This window comes from Pseudogymnoascus destructans, assembly GCF_001641265.1.
Source record: "Pseudogymnoascus destructans isolate 20631-21 unplaced genomic scaffold scaffold_22, whole genome shotgun sequence".
In the NCBI taxonomy this organism is placed as follows: domain Eukaryota; kingdom Fungi; phylum Ascomycota; class Leotiomycetes; order Thelebolales; family Thelebolaceae; genus Pseudogymnoascus; species Pseudogymnoascus destructans.
The window spans coordinates 37,058-58,710 of NW_020167541.1; the positions used below are offsets into that span (position 1 = coordinate 37,058).

The 21,653-nt window shown below is 47.4% G+C and overlaps 2 protein-coding genes across 2 annotated transcripts; both read right to left on the bottom strand.

Moving 5' to 3' along the window:
• Nucleotides 1–511: 511 nt before the first annotated feature.
• VC83_09666 (uncharacterized protein) lies at nucleotides 512–3,061 on the bottom strand. Its single transcript, XM_024473079.1, has 3 exons — nucleotides 2,559–3,061; nucleotides 2,410–2,511; nucleotides 512–2,355 (listed from the first exon to the last, which is right to left on the bottom strand). The coding sequence occupies exons 1-3, from the start codon at nucleotides 2,815–2,817 to the stop codon at nucleotides 566–568; spliced, it is 2,151 nt and encodes a 716-aa protein (XP_024328847.1). The 5' UTR covers nucleotides 2,818–3,061; the 3' UTR covers nucleotides 512–565.
• A 5,779-nt stretch (nucleotides 3,062–8,840) lies between these two features.
• On the bottom strand, nucleotides 8,841–16,021 carry SEC16 (vesicle coat component). Its single transcript, XM_024471314.1, has 3 exons — nucleotides 15,798–16,021; nucleotides 9,966–15,701; nucleotides 8,841–9,907 (listed from the first exon to the last, which is right to left on the bottom strand). Exons 2-3 carry the CDS (start codon nucleotides 15,637–15,639, stop codon nucleotides 9,273–9,275), a joined length of 6,309 nt encoding a protein of 2,102 aa, XP_024321084.1. The 5' UTR covers nucleotides 15,640–15,701; nucleotides 15,798–16,021; the 3' UTR covers nucleotides 8,841–9,272.
• Between the last annotated feature and the right edge of the window lie 5,632 nt (nucleotides 16,022–21,653).

Here is a 21,653-nt window from a genome sequence, read left to right on the forward strand (position 1 = left end):
GATCACATGATTATACCGTTCTCCGTTCTGCCATAGTAAATCGGAGCTAGAAACCGTCTCCGTTGATGATAAAATACGGAAATTAGGGAATTAGGCAGGCATTCACAGTTTCCTTGTGTCCGATAGTTTTCAGAGTCATTGCGAAATGGGCGAAGCTTCAAAAATATCGAAAAAATGCTCGGGATTACAAGCGTCGATGGGAAAGTTACTGACTGGAGCATTTGGCATAGCACAAGGGAATTTATGTAATATAAATAAAGGATCCAACGGACAGAATTTAGAGATTCGTCTTGACGTGAATCGCTTCAAATATCCTTAGTTTGACTCTGAAGGATCCGGCACATCATCAACCTTAAACCTTTCCCGACTCATGAATCCTTCCTGAGCCTCGTTGATTGCTTCATTCGGATGAACCTTCATGTGATATTACGTAACGGATCACGTCGCGTGTGGTCACGTGCTTCGGTCGGCCCACGCGCCAAGTCGCACAGTTTGTATGGATTTCCAAGGTCCCTGGTGCAATATATGTCATTAACTAAAACTAATATCTATCGCCAAAGCGAACTCATCTCTTATGCAAATGCTTGCTAGCCCTAAAATACAATGCAATGATTTCCTCCATTACCTTGTCAAACTCTTTAATTCGTTCAGAGTGTATTGTATCTTCCTTCTCCCAGGAATTCTCACCCGTTGGACGACCCTTCCATTTAACAAAATATTCAATTTTCCCTCTCCGTTCTCGCCTTTTGAGTAGTTCCACACCGAAGTTCCCTTGATAGCTCGCCTCAAATTTGTCAACGAGATCCGAACTGATGTCGTCCTGTTCCTGCCACGTATTTTCATCATCACCAAAGCCTTCCCACTTCACGAGGTACCAAACCACATTACGTACTGTCGACTTTGCAAGCAGCGCTTCAACCTCGCAGATCTCATCTGTATCGCTTTCCACTCCTTGGCTGCTACAGCGCGGCTGCACTGCTGTATGCTCTTTGTTCCCAGTTGATAGTATGCTTCCGTGAGCACCCTTAGTGGAGTCGGCAGTTGCTGCTACAAATGGTGTGAAAGGAAGAGCATCTCGAAGCTGTGGATCAAGCAACTCCATTGAAAAACCAGATGGACATATTCCCCCGCTTTCGTTAGCTGAGTTCGTTATCTTGCGTTTCTTGCACTTAGACGTCTGCGAGCGGTTCTTCAGCTTTGTGCAGTAGTGCACTTGCAACGTCGCTTTGGTCCTTTCCGGGAAGTACTCTGCTATTTCGTCCCATGGCAATTTGTCTTTCTCTTTCAGCTGTATCAACAGTTCGTCGTCATCTTCTGAATATGTCGAATGCCTACCAGGTCTGCTCACAACTCGTTCTCGCAAATGCGGCCGCTCCCTGTCTCTATTGCCACTAGAGGCGCTGCTGATGACATTTTGCGCCTGCTCTATGTCGAGAGGAAATGGTAACTCTTCCTGGGAAAATTTAAGGCAATACACTATTCCCGACTGGAATGTTTGCAGTGTAAGGGATCCACGGATTGGTATCTCGTGACTCTCTAGCGGGGAATCAGACGACGTCGCTCCTGTTTTTGGAGTTGAGGCGTCAGAGGAATTGGCCATAGCAAAAGAAGCCTCTTTCACATTGCTGGGGCTCATGTGTGCAGAGCTCTCCGTGCTTTTTGCCCGCCTCGGCCGTTTCAGTCTCCGCTCCTGTATCTCAGAGCCACCGGTGTCGCTATCATTGACGTGGTCTCCATTAATAGATTGACTCTTTGGAGAATAATCGAAAGAGGCCGCTGTTCCTCCCTGGCTTAAGACATCCCAGGAATCGGTCGGAAGAGTAACGTCTTTCACATTGCTGAAGTTTGTTTGTGCAGAGCTATCCGTGCTCTTTGCCCTCCGCCGTTTTAAACGCTGTGGGTGTGGGTGCTCTATATCAGAGCCGGAGCTATCATTGGCGTGGTCTTCGCCATCAGTACCATTTGTGCTTCCATCTTGATCATCGCTGCGCTTCAGCCCAGGGCTTAGTTCAATCGTGTCCATATGGTCGTTCTTTGCGGAAATGTAATCATTGCTATCACTTCTTGATTTTGGCTGATATTTATCGATCTTGCCTTCGTTCGTTGGAATTCCTTCGGTCACAGAGGTAGCGCTGGTTTCTTGAACACTACCCAAACCGGATAGACTCTCTGTCTCAAGATTGCTCATGTTTTGAGAGGCAAGCAACAGCACGTCATTCACCTTTGTCGTAGTTGTCTGGATCGTCGCATCACTTAGTGCAGCTTGAGAGCCGAAGAGGTCTACTAAGATCTCCCTCTCAGCATCGTCCAGCACTCCACTGTCGCCCACATCATCGTCCAGGAGGATAGGGTCATCTGAAAGATATGAGCAACGCGGATTGCAATTACTGGAGGGTTTTGGCTACTCACCCTGGCTTGTACCCCACTTCAGTTTTTTAATTGAAGGAAATTCTATCTCTGTATCGCTGACGTCGGCTGCATCTTGACTGTAACAAATGTCCTGCGTGATTTCTGCATTTGGTCAGCTGTTGCCGTCGTGGAGAAACACGGACACATACTTTTTATGCCCTGTAATGACTGGCCTTGATCAGAAGGTAGTTCTACCTGGTCCGTACCGGATGTTATGTACTTCTGGGCCGCGCCATGCGTAGTTGTCCTTTTGACCTCTTCATAACGGGCAAAATCTGTAGACGGTTGAAAGTAAATCGAACCAGCACCAGCTTGTGGATGCAAAGGTGGCCGGAATGTCGGAGATGGTATAGCTGCAGGAGGAATTGGTCGATAAAATTGCTGGCTGTCCCAATGAATAGAAGTCATCTTGAACTTCGATGTTGGAGGAAGTCTATGAATTCGCAATCTGCTCACGGACACACGTCCTATATATACCCGCAGGCTACGGCTAGCGCCTGGAAGGTGGCCTACAGAACACCTGTAGCAGTCGCCCAACCACTTCGCTCAATTTTGGTATTACGTATCAGGTTTCTGGATGGCGTACTCATCCCGTGTGTGACGATCTTCCAGATCGATATCTGTGGAGGCCGCATCCTGAAGCAAATCAGTGGGTACTCTGGCGGAAACGACTCCAGGCTCGTGATCTATCACGTAGAGGCTGAGCTTAGGGTTAGGGTTGGGGTGGGTTAGGGTTACTAACCCTAACCCTAATGTACGTTATATGCTAAAACTACCTTATAAATAATTATTACTAACGTACATGTATAGCGAAAGCGCCAAACAAGCGAAAGCGCCAAAATGATGCGGTGACCAAACCCCCCAACTAAATGTTAAATTCCTCAACAACAAAACATGCCCCATAAAAACGATGAAAGCCAATTAGTGCTAGCTATCCAGGCTATGCAAAGCGACCCAAAGTTACGCCTTCGAGTTGCTGCTAGGATCTATTCTGTGGACCACCGCAAGCTAGGTCGTCGTCTAGAAGGTGTACCTTCACGACGCGATATCCAAGCCAACTCACAGAAATTAACTAACCTAGAGGAGTCCGTCCTTGTTCAGTATATACTCGACCTAGCTGCCAAAGGGTTTCCTCCTCGGCTGTCTGTTGTTGAAGATATGGCAAGTCGACTACTTGCAACACGCGACGCGTCACGCGTTGGGTCGCGTTGGGCTTCAAACTTTGTTAAGCGGCGTGTAGAGCTCCAGACACGCTTTCAGCGCAAATACGACTACCAGAGGGCTAAGTGCGAAGATCCAGAAGTTATTAATGGCTGGTTTGAGCTTGTGCGTAACACAATTGCGAAATATGGTATCGATGAAGCAGATATCTACAACTTTGATGAGACTGGGTTTATGATGGGCGTTATCTCAACTGCTATGGTTGTAACAAGCTCAGACGGGCGGGCAAAAGCAAAGAAGGTACAGCCTGGTAATCGGGAATGGGTTACAGTAATCCAAGGCGTTAGTTCTCAAGGTTGGGCAGTACCACCATTTATCATTGTTGCAGGCAAAAACCACCTTACATCTTGGTATGAGAATAGTGGATTTTCAAGCGATTGGGTGATTTCTGTTACTGAAAATGGCTGGACTACAAACGAGAGAGGCATGGATTGGATTCAGCACTTTGAGAAGCATACAAAGGCCCGGAGTGTTGGTGGTTATCGCTTGTTAGTCCTTGATGGTCATGAGAGCCACCACTCAGATGAGTTTGAGGAGTACTGCAAGGAACACAACATTATTACGCTTTGTATGCCTGCTCACTCTTCTCATCTACTCCAGCCACTTGATGTTGGCTGTTTCGGCCCGTTAAAGCAGGCCTATGGTCGGCAAATTGAAGATATGATGCAGGCTCATATTTCTCATATTACAAAGGATGACTTCTTTCCTGCCTTCCACGCTGCATTTAACACTACAATGACGGAAAGTAACATTCGAGGCGGGTTCCGAGGGGCAGGGCTTCTTCCATTTGACCCTGAGAGAGTGATATCTACACTTGATCTTAAGTTAAGGACACCAACGCCTCCAAGCTCCCGCCCAGGTACTGCTCAACCTTGGGTTTCTCAGACACCAAACAACCCAATTGAAGCTATGTCACAGTCTACATTTATTAAAACTCGGATTTCACGCCATCAAAATAGCTCTCCAACCTCAATCTATGCAGCTGTTGACCAGTTTACAAAGGGTGCATCGCAAATAATGCATCAATTAGCACTGCTAAAGGGAGAGAACCAAAACCTATGACAGGCAAATGAAGTACTAAGCAAGCGCCGGAGAGCTAGGAAAACACGACTACAGCAAGGAGGATCACTTAGTCAACAAGGGGCACAAGAGCTACAGGATGAGAGGGATGTTGTGCAGCAGGTAGAGCAGGAAATAAGGGCAAGCCGTGGTTGGAAGCCAAGGGAAGAAACCCGTGCCCATCGCTGTGGCAAGTGTGGTGAGACTGGGCACAATGCGCGCACGTGTCAGATTGTAATAGACACCTCTGAGGAAGAGGACTCCGAGTAGTTTCAATTGATTTCTAATGTTGTGGTAGATTTATCGCAATGTTTGTCGTGAGGGTAGATAATTTTGGCGCTTTCGCTTGTTTGGCGCTTTCGCTATACATGTACGTTAACTTATATATATTTACAGCATTGTTACGTTGTCAGTCGTGTTCATGGTCGGTCGTGTCGCGTCGCGAGTCCGCTCCCGAAGTGTCCCACAATCGCTTTTGCGTCCCAGTTCGCTTTCGCCAACCGCCTCCAGGCGGTGGTTTGAGAACCAACGATTAGATACCTCATTCACTTGAGCTTTGAGCTTCTGGGGACAGTCTCGAGCTCAATGTCCATTTTGTCGGCATATGAAGCATTTCCCAAGTTTCATGAGCATTTCTTTTGCTGGATCTTGATGCGGTGGTCGATACAGCTTCTGCGTCTTGTTTTGCATGTTGGAATCCATTGTAGGTTGAGGGATTGAAGTTCGAAGTGCCTGGCCCTGATTTTGAGTTTGGCCCATGTTGTTCGAAAATAACTTTGGCTTCCTTTTGTCTTCTTGTTCCTTGATCCGCTGAATGTTCTGGTCGATGAGCATGCATTTCTTTGCAAACTCGTGAAGTGTAGTAGCTCCAACTTCAGCCACTAAGGCTTTCTGCATCTGTTGGTTGACTTTGAAGCGCAAGTCATCCAGCAAAGTTTCTTCAGAGTAATCAAGCTCTGTCGTGAGCCTTTGGAACTCAGCCCAGAACACTGCAAAGGTGTTGTTTCTCTGATACAGCTTTCGATACTCAGTTTGAGCTGTGTGCCTTCGATCGGGATCACTGAAGACTTTTTCCAAAAGTTCGAGAATTTCTTCTGCTGTCTGCAATTTGTTTGTAGAGTTTGGTCGAAGCCTTGGATTGACATGTCGAACTGCCAGTCCTCCCAGTCGACTCTGAATGTAGCTCATTTGTAAAGTCTGTGTTGGAAAATGATCAATGTTGGCTTCGAGCTTGAGGCGAATTTTCACAACCCAGTCTTCAAATGCTGGCTCTATCCCATCTGTGAGGATTGGAGGGTCTGGAATCCGAGCTGACAGTCGAATGTGAGAGTGGTGTCCTGGTTCATTTTTCAGAGCTTGTTGGGTTTGCTTTTCAAGATATTTCTGAATTGTTTGTTGCTCTGTGATTTGTTGCTCGTTGCTCTGGATCAGTTCCTGTAACTGGAGAATGGCATCATCCTTTTCAGCCAGTATCGAATTTGAGTCCTCTGCTAGGGCCAAATAGTCCCGAAGAATGTTCTTGTGCAAAGTCCATGCCATTTTCTGGTTGGCGACAGATAGTTTCTGGAATTCGTCAAAGGTTTCAACATTCCATTCAGCCTTTTCATGTCGATTTGCAAGTATAGATTCATGTCTCTCTTGAGCTGTTTTGCCCAGAGTGTGCAGGAAGGTTTCGGATTTGAAATTAGGATCATGAAGTTCATTGGTTTGGTTTGCAGAGCTTGGAATTGATGCTCCTTCTGCCAGGGATTCCTGGTCTTGTTCTGGATCATTTCGAGCTGCCATTGCAGCTTTTTCTTCAGCTGTATAAGCCATAGCGAGTTGCTATTTCAATTTCAGTTTATATCGTCAAGTCAGACACATATTGCCAAAGGCCCTATTGTGCAGTTGTTGGCCGTAGGAGCCACTCGAGAGGAGCGCACTTCCCTCACAGTTATATCCTTGTCGAGGGAGCGTTGTAAAAGGTCTGGCTTGCGAAGGTGGTGTGTGTGTGTCGAGCTGACTGTCGAAAGCCAACTTTGAGGGGTTGCCTCGAGATCGTCCTGGAATCGACTTCAGGATAAGGTTTCTGGTTCTGGGGTTTTCAAAGAGTGGATTTCGATTTCGATTTCAGAAGAGGGTTCAGCTCAAAGAGCAGGAAAAGAGGTATAAGAGAGATTGAGTTTTATGTCACGGTTCACCAAGGCATAGGGCGCCAGTTGGGTATTATGAATTAAACTCAATCTAGAGAAGAAAGGAAAGAGAAGAGGAGCACTCGAGCAGTGGCTCGATCTATATACAGCTATTGTGGAGTGAATTCTCTTTAGCGAGACCAGTTCTGAGAATTCACTCCACAACTGAAAACTTCGCTCCAACCCCGGAAAGCTCCCCACACCCCTGAACCCCCACTCGAGCTGCAAGGCGCACTTGATATCGTAACACTACTAAAGCAACCTGGTAATCCTTCAAAGTATAAGGAGTTATTACTACAGTTTATTGTGTTGAATAATCTATTGATATGCCTTGTTGAAAGCTATTCATTCCATGAATTAGTTTAATTCTTAAGCCCAACAACTATGGCAATAACAGCTCGTATGCTACACCGAGAACTACAGCGTCAGTTCTCATATCACCGAGGCCAGCTACAACTTGAGCTCCATTCTCATATTAAGAGAGGAGGCCGGATATCAATAACGACAGATGCATGGTCTGCACGGAATTATACAGACTATGCTGCGATTACTGCACACTGGATCAACGATAAATGGCAACAGAAATCTAAAGTACTTGACGTTGTACATCTTCAAGAGCCTATCCATAGCGGCGAATATCTAGCTCAACAATTACAGGAGCTGTCTTTACCTGTACAAGGGATAACGCCTCAGCTAATACTGTTATGCTTGCAAAATATGAGAAAATAGCCAGAGACCAGGAAGTTACAACATAACAACCCTGGACGTTTAGAGTCAAGGAAGGAGATGTACGATGCATAGCCCATATTATCAATATTCAAGATGCTCTTAAGACTTTAAAAGTGGCCCCTGCTGAGCAAGTTGAGAGTTATCGGTGTGAGCAGGGAGCTGCGCGGATTCCAGTAAGCTTCAATAGTAATATTGAAGTTAAGAATACTCTTGGTAAGCTACGAAGACATATCTATGTATTCAGAGATCGAAGGCAATGGAAAGATGCTCTTCAAAAGCAGACTATAGCAGCTGGTCTTAAGAAGCTACAACTATCACTCGATATGCCAGTCCGGTGGAACTCAACGTACGAAATGGTTTCAATAGCTATTAAGCTACAGACGCCAATTACAGCGATCTGTGCTACTCAGAAAATGGATCTAAGTATGAGAGGTATCGCTCTTACACCAGAGGATTGGATAACGCTCCACGCTCTTCAGAATTTCTTCTTTATATTTGTTAAGCCGTCGCAAAAGCTACAAGCAAGCTTATATCCAATGCTCAACTTCGCAATTCCTCAGTATCTAATGATGATAAAGAAGCTTGAGGCTTTACAGAAGGAAGTTGGTATATCATCAACGATCGGCCTAGCTTGTATCGCTGCTCATAAGAAGCTTAATGAGTACTATACGCTTGCTACGAATCAACGATGGAGTCATTCAGGGGTAGCTACAATTTGCGATCCACGTATGAATCTTAACGTATTCAACAGTCTTTGGCCAAGCAGTACTGAAGAAGTCAAACAGAATAGGGTTAAGCAGCAGTTCCACGACGTCTTTATTCAATATAGAGACTGCCAATACTATCTTGAAGAAGAGAAAAGGGAAGCTGAGGCTGATTTACGACAATTACCTACAGAACCTGACTCCGACGACGATTTATATCTCTCTCATAGTATTTACCAAGAACCAGAATGGAAGCGCTGGCTTGTTGAGCCCCGGCCAGGTCCAGCAACAGATATCGTCAATATTGGGCAGCAAAGCAATATCAATATCCAATTATAGGCAATTGCTCGAGACCATTTGGCAATTCCTGCAACATCAGCTCCATCAGAACGGGTCTTTAGTAATGGAGCTGATATTCTTATGAAGAAAAGGAACAGGCTCTCTCCTGAAACGCTTCGATATTTACTCTGTTTACGAGATTGGGGTCATATACTAGAGGTTGAAGAAAGTGAAGCCGAAGATGCTGATGACGAGGGGGAGGAGTAGTTATATAAGTTATTTTATCTATTCTATTTTTATATTTTAAGCCTCATTATCCTGAAGATCCGGATATAACCCGTATCTATCCGTCAGACCTCAGACGGATCATGATCTTACCCGTGAGGGCTCAGGATCAGATCCGGATACGATCCGCCGAACACTGATAACTCTTAACATTTTATATAGGAATCCTAGGCACTGTTAGCATAAGAATTGCAGTTCAGGGCCTATGATCACAGAGAGTCAGATGTAGAAAGTGATAACGAGTACAGTACGATTCCGGCATTCCCACGGCCCTGCGCTGAAATATATACCAAAGAATCCCAAAAGAGCACATCCGTACGCCATCTGAAGTGCCTCCCACTCACTCCTTCTAAAAATTACATGCATGCCATTAATAATATTAACCCCCGTATTCCCCCGCTCCCATCTTTGCCTACTATCCACTAGCAGCAGCCTTATCTCCCATAACATCGATATACCCTCTGCCCTTCTTCCCCTTCTTAGCCCTATCTCCAGCCTTGCGCGCTACGGGCGGGCCGAGCAAATCGTCAATGCTGCTCGCATTGCTCATACCGGTATTTGGCCGACTCGATGGGTTGCTCCCACCACTAACTCTCCTTGTCGAGGTATTGCTGAAGTTTCTCTGCAATACAGGCGGCTCCAGGCTTTCAGAAGTCGCCGGTGGTTCGCTCTGTGTGCCTGGTGTCGCGAAAGACCCTGGTGACCCATCCCGAAGCGGTGGCGTACCATCGTAACTAGAAGACGAGGCGGAACGCGGTGCACTCGTAACCCCCATTCCGGGTGGGGCAGAACCGGAGTCGCTTCTCGGAGGCCCTGCTTTCGGTGGCGGCGGTGTGATCCCAACCTTTGCCTGCTCATCTTTTCCACCCTTCTTGTTGACCCAGCGTTTCAGTTCCGGATCGTAATAGAACGAACTTGCCTCACCCAGTTTTGCTTTGATGGGTTTGCCGGTCTGGGATTGCTGGGGCTCAGCGGGACTGGCCTCCTTCTTCAAAAACCAGCCAGTGAGGCCCCATCCCTTCTTTCCTGGCTGAAAAGAAGACCGTTTTTCTGGTGTTAGTTAGCCAATTGCAGAGAATATTGAAGGGGAACTGTTGAAAGCACCTACCATCTTCTTCGGCGGCCTTCCGGAAGGCCTCATCCGCCGCGCGGTCTTTTTCTGCCTTCGTCATTTCGCCGGCTCCTCCCGAGGGCTTTCGAGGCGTTTCGTCTTCATCATCCATAAAGCTCTTCTTCTTCGACCCGGTATCAGGCGAACTTGGCTCATCATTCATTTGATTAGGCTCATAAGATGGGGGGGTATAGCCGCTCTGTTCGGGTGGCGAGTACCCTGCCGATGCTGGAGCCTCAAACGATGTTGAAGGTTGAGCCTCGTAAGGATTATATGCCGGTGGCTCAAACGAGGAAGGCGTAATAGGCGCCAGAGGATAGTTACCCGAAGCATTCATGGCCCCGGATGTCTCAGGCGCGTGGTATCCATCATGGCCGCCGTTCGCCGTGGGCGGTTGAGATTGGCTACACTCAGGTGCGCGATATTCGTTCGGGCTAGAAGCGTAAGAGGCGCCATACTGGGGCGAGTAATCTGCATGAGATGTAGGGGCTAGCTGCGGAGCTAGCGCGTACTCTGGATGGGATGTTGGCGCGTAACGAGAATCATAAGACCCTGGAGATACGATACGAGAATCCGATACTGGGTATTGCTGTCCATGAGGTGCCGGTATCGACAGGCCAATGTTTAAGCCGGCATATGGGCTACCAGCAGGTGAGCCGAACGATGAGCCCATTGCTACGTTAGATCCGTATGATCCTCCGGGAGCGTAGCGTGAGACCGCCTTCCCCCCAATTGGAATAGGTATGGCACCGCTGGTTGTGTTGGGGATGTTGCCTTGCGAATAGATATCGGCAACAGATGGGGTGCGACTGATTGTCGGCGTACCTCCTGCGATTCGGGCAAACGGACCAACATCCCCACTGCTGTCATCGCCTCCAGCTGGAACATCGTCTTTTTCATCGCCAGCAACGAACTTGTTGAACTTCGTCCACACGCTGCTGGAAACCTTATCAATGCTTGGCTTCGCTATCCATGATGATGTTTCGTCTTTCGGCGATTGCTTCAGGCGCTTGCTGAGGTCATTAAGTTCCGACACTAAGAGGGGATGATGATATGTAGATCTCCTGGTCTGGGAGGTAATCGATGATACAATGAATTCGCAATACTCCAATGCCTTACTCTTCTGGCCGAAGGCTGTGAGAAGCTTCGCATGCTGCATCTTGTAAACTGCAAGGTGCGGTATCGAGATCGGAACACTGGATGTGCTGGATAATGATTGGCCGAATTCGTAGATTTCACTCAGAAGGATGGCCTCGGTATCTTTGTCGAATCCGTAAGGGTTCCGTTGATGATCGGCACCAACCAAGACAATATCTGACTGTGCATCATCAATCCCCCCAAAAACGGAACGTGAACGGGCAAAGATGAAGCATATGTGAGCAGCTTCCGATCTATCATAGCCAGCGAGAAGTTTGCCAATAGATTGAATGGCTTTGCTATCATCCGCGCTCCTGTTGCTTAGAATCAAGCCAAGAGTTTCTCGCCAATGATTCAAGCCTTCCACGGCGCTCTTTGACGGGCCGGTTGCGGCAGATGTACTCACCATCTGAAACCCAGCCCGGGCAGAAGGAGGGACGAGCTCGTCAACACATTCTTCGTGGTTACCAGCAAATATCTCGTAAAGCGCGGCCAAGGGCTCCGTGTTCTCTCCGATATTCTTGACTTCTTTCTGAACAAATTCCTGAGCAACCCGCTTGTAAAGATCTGGCGAAATTGTATTCGACAATAACAACGCATGAGCCCATAGCCTATTGTCGACTGCTGACCACACAGCTTTCTCTCGCTCGCCCTTGAGGAGCTGTTTCCTAAGAGTGTCCACAGCAACAGGGTCAACTGGGTCTGCCAAAGTTGCCGGGCCAGCAGATCTATGTATGCCACCCAAATCTGCTCCCATGGCAAAGGGTGCATCAGTTGCGCCTTCATTGTCAAGTTCTGGGGAAAGAATCGACCTTACGGCCTTCTCAACCTCTGCATTGCCTTCCAAAACCCCGTTATGCTCGATAAAAGCCTTGAAGATCTTCCACAGGACGACTCGCTCCTCTTTTCTCATATCGTCGTGCGACAGGCTCGAGGAAGACCGGAGATGGTCGTTTTGTCGCTCCAATGACTCAATGCCTGTTGATAGCCACGTCAAGACATCCTTCTTCTTGGCTTTCCCCTTTAGCGGGCCAGGGAAAGTGGAAGTACGCTCATCGAGAGCGTATATGTCTTTGATACTCCGTACTTTGACCTCTCCTGGGCTCGGTTGGATCATCGGAATGTTGCTTCCCATACCATACCTTGGCACTTCCTTCGGGAAGGAGGTTATAACAGTGCCACCAGAACCCCATGCGAAGACAGGGGCACCCTTCCAGCGTTGCAAGGGATCGTGCTCACGACCATCGGTTGGGGCAATATAATCTAAACCCTGCGAGACAGTCCGGCCATGGACCTTCTGTGTTGGTGCCGCAGCTTCTGCAGTCATAGGCGCATATCCTCGGGTTTGCCGTGGAGGAGATGTAGGGCTATATACAGACGATGACGATGGGCGAGGATGGATTTCTTCAGACGTGACCCTTCTTCCCGGACCAGTTGCTGCGGAGCCGGGAGATTGGGTTTGTGACCTCTTGGGAGGTCCAAATGCAGGTTCTTCCACTTCGGTGAGTGGCTCGCGGTTATCTGGAGCGTGTGATAGAGATCGTTTTGACGGGGATATTAACCCCGGCTCATATGGACTTTGGACAGCAGTAGGGCTAGGTCTCAGTTGAGATGGCACTTGAGATTCCTGTAGAGAGAAGCCAGCTTGGTCCTGGCTTCTCCTTCGATCGATAGCAGCATGCTCAGTGGCCTCTCTGGCCAAAGTCAAGTGTGAATCACGCGCACCGTTATATGATGAGCTTTCTCTTCTCCCACTTCGCCCATAGCCCAATTTTGCGGGTGGGGAGGTAGATGTTTGATGGTCCGATGATCTCTCGAACTGAGCAAGAGGGCTGGACGTTCGCGGCTGATGCGCGAACGGTGGGTTTGGAGCAAGGGGTATAGCAGCGTAGGGAGGAATGACGTGGCGTACAAGAGGAGGCGTAGCAGCATATTTTTCTTGTGGGGGGGCAACAGGTTGCTGTTGCACGGGAGCTGGCGAGTATCCAGTGGCCTGTTGTTGGGCTGGAGCTGGTGAGTACCCCGCAGATGGCTGTTGTGCTGGAACTGGTGAGTATGCAGTTGCTGGTTGTTGAACCGGAGCTGGTGAGTATCCATGAGACGGTTGCGCTGGGACTAGCGAGTATCCGGTAGCTGGTTGTTGCACCGGAGCTGGCGAGTACGCAGATTGGGTTTGCACTGGAGCTGGAGCGTACCCAGCAGATTGCTTCTGAACAGGGGCGGGCGAGTATCGCGAGATGGCCGGGGCAGCCTTTGGTTCCTGAGCTACTATTGGCGAGTACGGGTTTACCGGCGGCGAGGTAACGAGACCATGTCCCGATGTAGGCGGTTCTGCGTATTGTTGCCTCGGTGGCGGTATCTGTGGCGGTCCCATCGATATTGGTGGAGAGGAGACGCCACCAGGGGCCTGTAGGCCACCAAAAGAGGGAGAAGCAGGCTGTGACTGACCACGTGGTGCCCGTTGCTTCGCAACAACCGGTAGTTCCTCAAAGAAGCTGCTGCCCTTTGATTTGAGGGTTGGAGGGCCTTGCTTGGGTGGAGGTGCGAAACCTTGGGGAGGAGCGTTTGGGGTTGGCGCACCCATACCGCCTATTGGAGGCGACGGAAATGCGGGCGATGTTTGTGGTTGGTTTTGAATGTGCATGCTGTTACTCCGCAGAGGGGGGGCAGGGACCGAAGCTTGCCCATAAGCTGCGCTCATTTGCTGCATACTAACACGTTTCCTCGGCTTTGTAACGTCCATAGGGAGGTCATAAGGTGATGAATACCCGCCCTTTGTTTTATCCGCAAAACTTTGAGCCTTTGGGCCTAGATCTGGCCGATTCGCCGCCAGATGTTGGGCTCCTAACCCTGACGTACCCGGCTGAGGGACCTGACCAGAGGCCTGGACAGCGCCGTATGTGCCGGCAGGGTTGAATTGGCTAGAGAGGTCTGTGAAAAGAGGAGCAGCAGGCGCATACATGTTTTTAGGTTGTTGCGGAACCGTTTGTGCAGCAGCTGCCGGTAGGTAGCGATTCTGTGTGCCCTGCCCAGTTGTCTGCGCACTGCCTATGAGCTGATCAAATCCAATGACATTCCCGCTTGGACCTGTGATTGGTTTTGGGAACGACGGCATTTGGCTTTGCGAATCGGGCCCATTGGCCAGCTCCGGTTCGTCGTCCTCCAGGAACCCTTCATCATCGCTACCGAATACGGCCTCGGGGTCGAGCTCAGGCGTCAGCTCTGGTACTTCATCTGGAAGGAGATCATCGTCATCCTCGAGAAACTCGTCGGCGTCAAGGGCTGCTTGCCACTTGGCGGCAAGATTTTCTTCGCTCGGTTTCAACTCCTCGACCCCATTACCTTCCCCGAGTCCCTCCTCATTCGTGTCAGCGATACTGGTGAGAACATCAGATATTAAAGTGCTTTTTGAGGTAGCTATACCCCCGCCAGTCGTCGCGCTTATCGATTTGGCGCGTCTGGCTTCATGCCCATCATCAATAATGTTGCCATTGGTGTCCGCATGAAGGTCGTGGGGTATTGAATTCAAGACTTCAGACGTCGACTTTCGGTCCAGCCTGGGCGGCTGTTCTGTTGTGTCGGACCCGATGGCCGAAAAGAACCCCCCATCATCTTCGGCCTCAATGTCATCGAATAGCTTCGAGGTGCTGAACATCTTTTTGTGGCCTTTAACCGGAGGACCGAGGTGTGTACTCTGAACCAGGTGGACCCCTTCCTCGTATTGGCTCGCCTCCATGATGTCTTCGCTAGTATCTCCGCCTTGGACCATTCCGAGATTGAATTCGTCGTCACCATACTCTCCACTGGTTCCCCAATCAATGCTCTGTTTTGCCCGGTGCGATTTTTTCGTCTGCTGGCCATTCGATGGCTTGTTATATGTATTGTCCTCCCCCACTAGCATGATATCTCCCGCTTGGCTATGATAGCCGTTGGGGGTCGTTTCATTTGCCACATGAGCCGGAGGCACCGCCGTGAAGGAGTTCGTCCGATCGGTGGGTGGCATCGACTGGAACGGATCGACGTCTTTTCTCTGAATGTTCCATTCAGGGTCTACCTCATCGTCCTCCCCCCAGTCTACGTCCTCTACAACAGTCCGCGTAAACGAGATGTTGCTCATGTGCTTGTTGGCGTTGCTCGGTCCTGACGATGGTATTTCCGCCCTGTCGTGGGTTATCTGCGTTTGGTCCTGTGCCTCCTCTTTTATTGTTTCTGGCGCATGGCTTGGATAATTATCCATTTCAACGCCACCTGGACTTCCTAACGAGGTGGTCAGGGCCTCGCGAAGGCTGCCCAATTCTAGGTGTTCTTCATTCCCGCCGGACTGCTCGTGTGGAGGAGAAACCTCATCCTGACTCGGGGTCGCGGTATTGGGAGTGGCAGGTCCGGGTACTCCATGTGTGTCGTCTTCTATCTCGCGATTCTCCTCCGTGGCCACCGCGTTGATGGCGCCATACGAGTCTGATCTGGACTCGGTCGCCGTCGAGTCCGGCCTGAAGGCGGGATGCCACGACGCATTCGGGTGCTCCGCAGACATTTCGCAATATGGCCAAGCCGACGTTGAGTTCGTTTCGCAAATATCGAGCGCCTATCGCAGTGCTATGGGGTGGTCAGCAACGTTCCTATTTGATCTCCTTTTGATGCTTCGAAGCCTCGTCGCCCCTATCGCGCCACCGTTTTGGAGTGAATGAACACCTTTTGAAGAATTAAGGATCACTTAGGACATAGTAGCAATAATATACAAGCAATAACAAGAGCGATTAGTCCATATTATTACAGTCGTGAAACGTCGGCGTCGAAGAACTGGTTGTCCTTTTGTGATTGATTGCTGGCAAATCGAGTTCAGTGCATTAAATCGGTACCTCCAACTGTCCTCAAAAGGGACTGATGAGATCACGTGTAACCCACAGGGTATTTCAAAGAGGTACGTACTGTATACAGTCGAGTCGCGCTAAGTCGATTCGCGATTAGTCGATTATCGCGAGTGCTTTTCTTTTGGCCTGAATTAATCCTATACAAAGCGCGATTCGCTCGATATTGACCTCATTCACCAAATTATAGACTTATCGGATGAATCGATGCCTCCAATTCGGCTGTACACAATGACCACTGAGCAGCGTCTCGCGCTCAGAAGTTGGTTCTCTCGACAGTATCCTCGACCTACCTAGAGAGCCTGTATCGAATGGTTCTAACAGCAGTATAATCACCGTCTTAATTCCGTAAGCATCGATTTGCCTAGACAGCCCTATTTCAAGCACCCCTCTTACTGCCTAACGACGTAAAGCTCCTGCTTAGCCAGAGCTTAAGGCACCCTACCACTTATGCCAATCCACGCCGCCGCGGCGGCGTGGATTTACGCGATTGTGGTTGGCTGTATTTTCGCGAAAAGCGGGTCTCCCCCTGCGGCGTGATTCCCTGCGGCGTGGATTTCCATGCAGCAGGGCTATCTATGCCTTTAATCAATTACATCACACTATATATCGACTTTACACAATAGGTTATATGGGTATATATGTGCTCTTAAGGCGTGCGAAACTCATAAAATTACTCATAAGTCGATCGCTCTTCAGGTACAGAAGTTATTTAATGTTGAAGTTCTAGAGGTTGGATTTTAGTAGGATAAGGGTACATAGGGCTGAAAATGCGAAAATACGACACCGCCAACACCGCTCACACCGCCCACACCGCCCACACCAACACCACCCACACCAACACCGCCCCATGCGGCCCGCACCATGGCTGGAGCGCACGAGGTACCAACGCTATAATCGACCTACCCGGCAAAACTTGAAAAAAAGTCGAAAATTCAAAACTGGCTGCGATGGTGGCCACCTACCTAGTAAAAAGGTCTCAAAGGTCGAAAATTCAAAGGTGCACTGTAACATCTGATCCACTTCTTAGATCAATTAGTTTATATGATGAAAAATGTAGAGCTCAATCGAGCGAATTCAATAAAAATTAAATGAAGTCTGTAGCTCATTAGGTACAAAAGTTATTCAATGTTGAAGTTTGGGTAGGGGTACATAGGTACATAGGGCCAAAAAAAGCGAAAATGGGGCACGACCCCAAGTGAGCTACCCGGCAAAAAAGTGGGAAAAAAGTCGAAAATGCAAAACAGGCCCCGATAGAGGCCAGCTTCCTAGTAAATGTGTCAAAAGTCAAAAATTCCAAACTCAATTAATGTATTATAAATTGTGACTGGAATGGGTTGGTCGACATTGTGTATAGGGCTGATTTACGAGGTGAAGAAAATGGCCTCTTCGGATTTTGGATACAATGTCAAATTAGAGAGATATTCCACAATTGTTAGGCAGGAAGCCATGGTATGAGACGTGGCCGAGGTCTTGCAGCTACAGGAGAAAGGTCACGTATGGTATTATTATTGAGCGAGATTTACAAGAGGAATCGAATGGCCTCTTACAATTTTTGATACAAGGGAGGGAGGTAGAGTTTACAGGCCAAGTAAGAAGCGGGAGGTGATGGAATAGGGTGGGAGGTACAGGTCACAGGCCAAGGAAGGAGCAGGAGGTGATGGAATTAGGAGGTAGAGAGGGCCCAAGCTGAATGGGGAAGCCGCCATGATATAAGAATAGTGTAGTTTATGTAGTAAGTATACAGCGATGATGTTATATAAGGTAGTTTTTGTGTAGAAATAGAATAGGCAAGTTTGTGTATAGATTAGAGTACAGTTGGCAAAGTAATTATCATATTTCATGAAATAGGGGGGTCATGATATAAGAATAGTTGGAAGATTTGTAGTTTATATAGTAAGTAGAGATAAGAGTTTATGGTAGTTTTTGTGTACAAATGGAATGGTGTGTAAGTTTATAGATAGGAGTAAAAGTGGTAAAGAAATTATCATATTGTATGGAATAGGGGGGGTGTCATGATATAAGAATAGTTTAGAAGCAGGAGGTGGTGGAATAGGGAGGGAGGTGGAGGTTATGGACCAAGATAGAGATCAGGGTATAGGGAAGGTAGAAGTGCCCAAGCCAAAAGGCGAAGCCGCCATGAAAGGAGCCCACAGCAGGTGTTGGGGTTAGAGGAGGTGGAGGTCAAAGAATAGGGAGGCAGGTAGAGGTCACAGAATAAGGAAGGAGTTATAGCAAGATTAGAGTGATAAAAGGAAGAGGGTAAAGGAGAAGCCAATTCCAAGCCATAACCCAAACCCATCCAGGTGAAGCCCGCCGTTGGCCACCCCCAGAGGGCAGAGGGTGGAGGGGGTAGAGGGTGTAAATGGTAGAGGAGGTGTAAGAAGAGGGAGAGGATGAGGCAGTGGAAGGGTAAGGTAGGTGTGAGGGGTGAAATTGGAAGGGCAGTAAGATTTGCAGTTTAAGTGGCAAATATGCAGCAATAATGTGATATAGAGTATATTTGGCGTAGAAAGGCAATGGCAAAGTGGATTTGTGGATTGGAGTAGATTTGGTAAAGATATTAGTATATTTGATAGAAATAGAGGGGGTTTATAATATGAGAATAATTGTTAGATTTGCAGTTTACATAGCACATGTGTAGCGATAATGTTATATAGGGTAGTTGTACAATAGAAATGCAATAGCGAAGTCAGTTTGTGAATCAGAGTAAGATTAGGCCAAAGATTATCATATTTCATTGTAGGTAGTAGAGGTTGGTAATAGAGGGATTAGGAAGGGGTTTTGTTTAGTTTACATACGAGTGTATAGGGAGAATCGATTATAGGGTAGTTTGAGCAAGCAAATGCAATGGTGTTAGGGTTAGTTGAGTTGCAAAGAGTTGGGTGAGATATTACAAAATTCCACAGCAGGGGAGGGGGGTATTTTTTTGTGTTTTTTTCAGAAGGGTTTAAAGATTTGTAGTTTATTTAATAGGTATGTAGGGAGAATCATTTACAGGGTATTTAGGGTGTAGACATACAATGGTAGGGTCAGTTTGTAGATTAGAGTAAGTTTTGTAAATATATTATCATTATTATAGAAATAGAGTTATCCCATAAGAAGAAACATAAGCATAGCATAGGTATTAAATGAGGGTATAGTAGAGTGTATAGGGGAGATTTAATGGAGAATGGAATAGTGTAGTGCAATATACAAGAGTAATGTATAATATGATAATAGGTAAGTTTATAGGATTTGTTAGGGTAATAAAATAATTTTTGAGGAAAGATGAATAAGTTGAAGATTAAAATAATTTTGAATTAATTGTCAGGGATGATTAGATGATTAGATGAATAGAATAGGAAGAGAATAGTTGGACAAGGGCAATGAAAGGGTGAGGGTTATTGTAGGTAAGGGGGGGAGGTAAGAAGGGTAAGAAGATTTGTATATTACATGTAGTATGTACATATAATTGTAGGAATGAGGCAGTTTAATAAGTAGTTGTAAGTGTAAGTGTAAGGGAGAAGTAGAAGTGTATAAGTAGTTGTAAGTATAAGGGTGTAAGTGTAAGTGTAAGGGTATAAGTGTAAGTAAGGATGTAATTAAGGGTGTAAGTGTTATAAGGATGTAAGTGTAAGATAGTGAATGAGGATAGTGAAGGGGGGTGGTGGGAGTTAGTGGAGGAGAGATGGTATGGAGTTGAGTTGAGATGTGAATAGGATGTGAGGATTGGGAGATAAGGTATAGAATTGAGATGAGGATAGTGAAGGAGGATAGTGAAGGAGGATATTGAAGGAGGATATTGAAGGAGAGATGGTATAGAGTTGTTATGAGGATAGTGAAGGAGAGATGGTATGGAGTTGTTATGAGGATAGTGAAGGATAGAGGATAGAGTGTTGAGTTTGAGTTTGTTATATGAGGATTTTAGAAGAGAGGGAGAGAAGTTATAAGGGTGTGTTTAAGTGAGGGTGTGTTTAAGTGAGGGTGTGTTTAAGTGAGGGAGCAGAGAGCAGAGAGTAGAGAGCAGAGAGCAGAGAGCAGAGAGTAAGATTAGGCAAAATATTATTATATTTTAAAGTAGGGTAGTATGGTTTAGTAATAGAGGGTTTAGTAGGGTATAACATTTAGGGTTAATATATAAAGCATATAACGTACATGTATAGCGAAAGCGCCAAACAAGCGAAAGCGCCAAAATTATCTACCCTCACGACAAACATTGCGATAAATCTACCACAACATTAGAAATCAATTGAAACTACTCGGAGTCCTCTTCCTCAGAGGTGTCTATTACAATCTGACACATGCGCGCATTGTGCCCAGTCTCACCACACTTGCCACAGCGACGGGCACGGGTTTCTTCCCTTGGCTTCCAACCACGGCTTGCCCTTATTTCCTGCTCTACCTGCTGCACAACATCCCTCTCATCCTGTAGCTCTTGCGCCCCTTGTTGACTAAGTGATCCTCCTTGCTGTAGTCGTGTTTTCCTAGCTCTCCGGCGCTTGCTTAGTACTTCATTTGCCTGTCGTAGGTTTTGGTTCTCTGCCTTTAGCAGTGCTAATTGATGCATTATTTGCGATGCACCCTTTGTAAACTGGTCAACAGCTGCATAGATTGAGGTTGGAGAGCTATTTTGATGGCGTGAAATCCGAGTTTTAATAAATGTAGACTGTGACATAGCTTCAATTGGGTTGTTTGGTGTCTGAGAAACCCAAGGTTGAGCAGTACCTGGGCGGGAGCTTGGAGGCGTTGGTGTCCTTAACTTAAGATCAAGTGTAGATATCACTCTCTCAGGGTCAAATGGAAGAAGCCCTGCCCCTCGGAACCCGCCTCGAATGTTACTTTCCGTCATTGTAGTGTTAAATGCAGCGTGGAAGGCAGGAAAGAAGTCATTCTTTGTAATATGAGAAATATGAGCCTGCATCATATCTTCAATTTGCCGACCATAGGCCTGCTTTAACGGGCCGAAACAGCCAACATCAAGTGGCTGGAGTAGATGAGAAGAGTGAGCAGGCATACAAAGCGTAATAATGTTGTGTTCCTTGCAGTACTCCTCAAACTCATCTGAGTGGTGGCTCTCATGACCATCAAGGACTAACAAGCGATAACCACCAACACTCCGGGCCTTTGTATGCTTCTCAAAGTGCTGAATCCAATCCATGCCTCTCTCGTTTGTAGTCCAGCCATTTTCAGTAACAGAAATCACCCAATCGCTTGAAAATCCACTATTCTCATACCAAGATGTAAGGTGGTTTTTGCCTGCAACAATGATAAATGGTGGTACTGCCCAACCTTGAGAACTAACGCCTTGGATTACTGTAACCCATTCCCGATTACCAGGCTGTACCTTCTTTGCTTTTGCCCGCCCGTCTGAGCTTGTTACAACCATAGCAGTTGAGATAACGCCCATCATAAACCCAGTCTCATCAAAGTTGTAGATATCTGCTTCATCGATACCATATTTCGCAATTGTGTTACGCACAAGCTCAAACCAGCCATTAATAACTTCTGGATCTTCGCACTTAGCCCTCTGGTAGTCGTATTTGCGCTGAAAGCGTGTCTGGAGCTCTACACGCCGCTTAACAAAGTTTGAAGCCCAACGCGACCCAACGCGTGACGCGTCGCGTGTTGCAAGTAGTCGACTTGCCATATCTTCAACAACAGACAGCCGAGGAGGAAACCCTTTGGCAGCTAGGTCGAG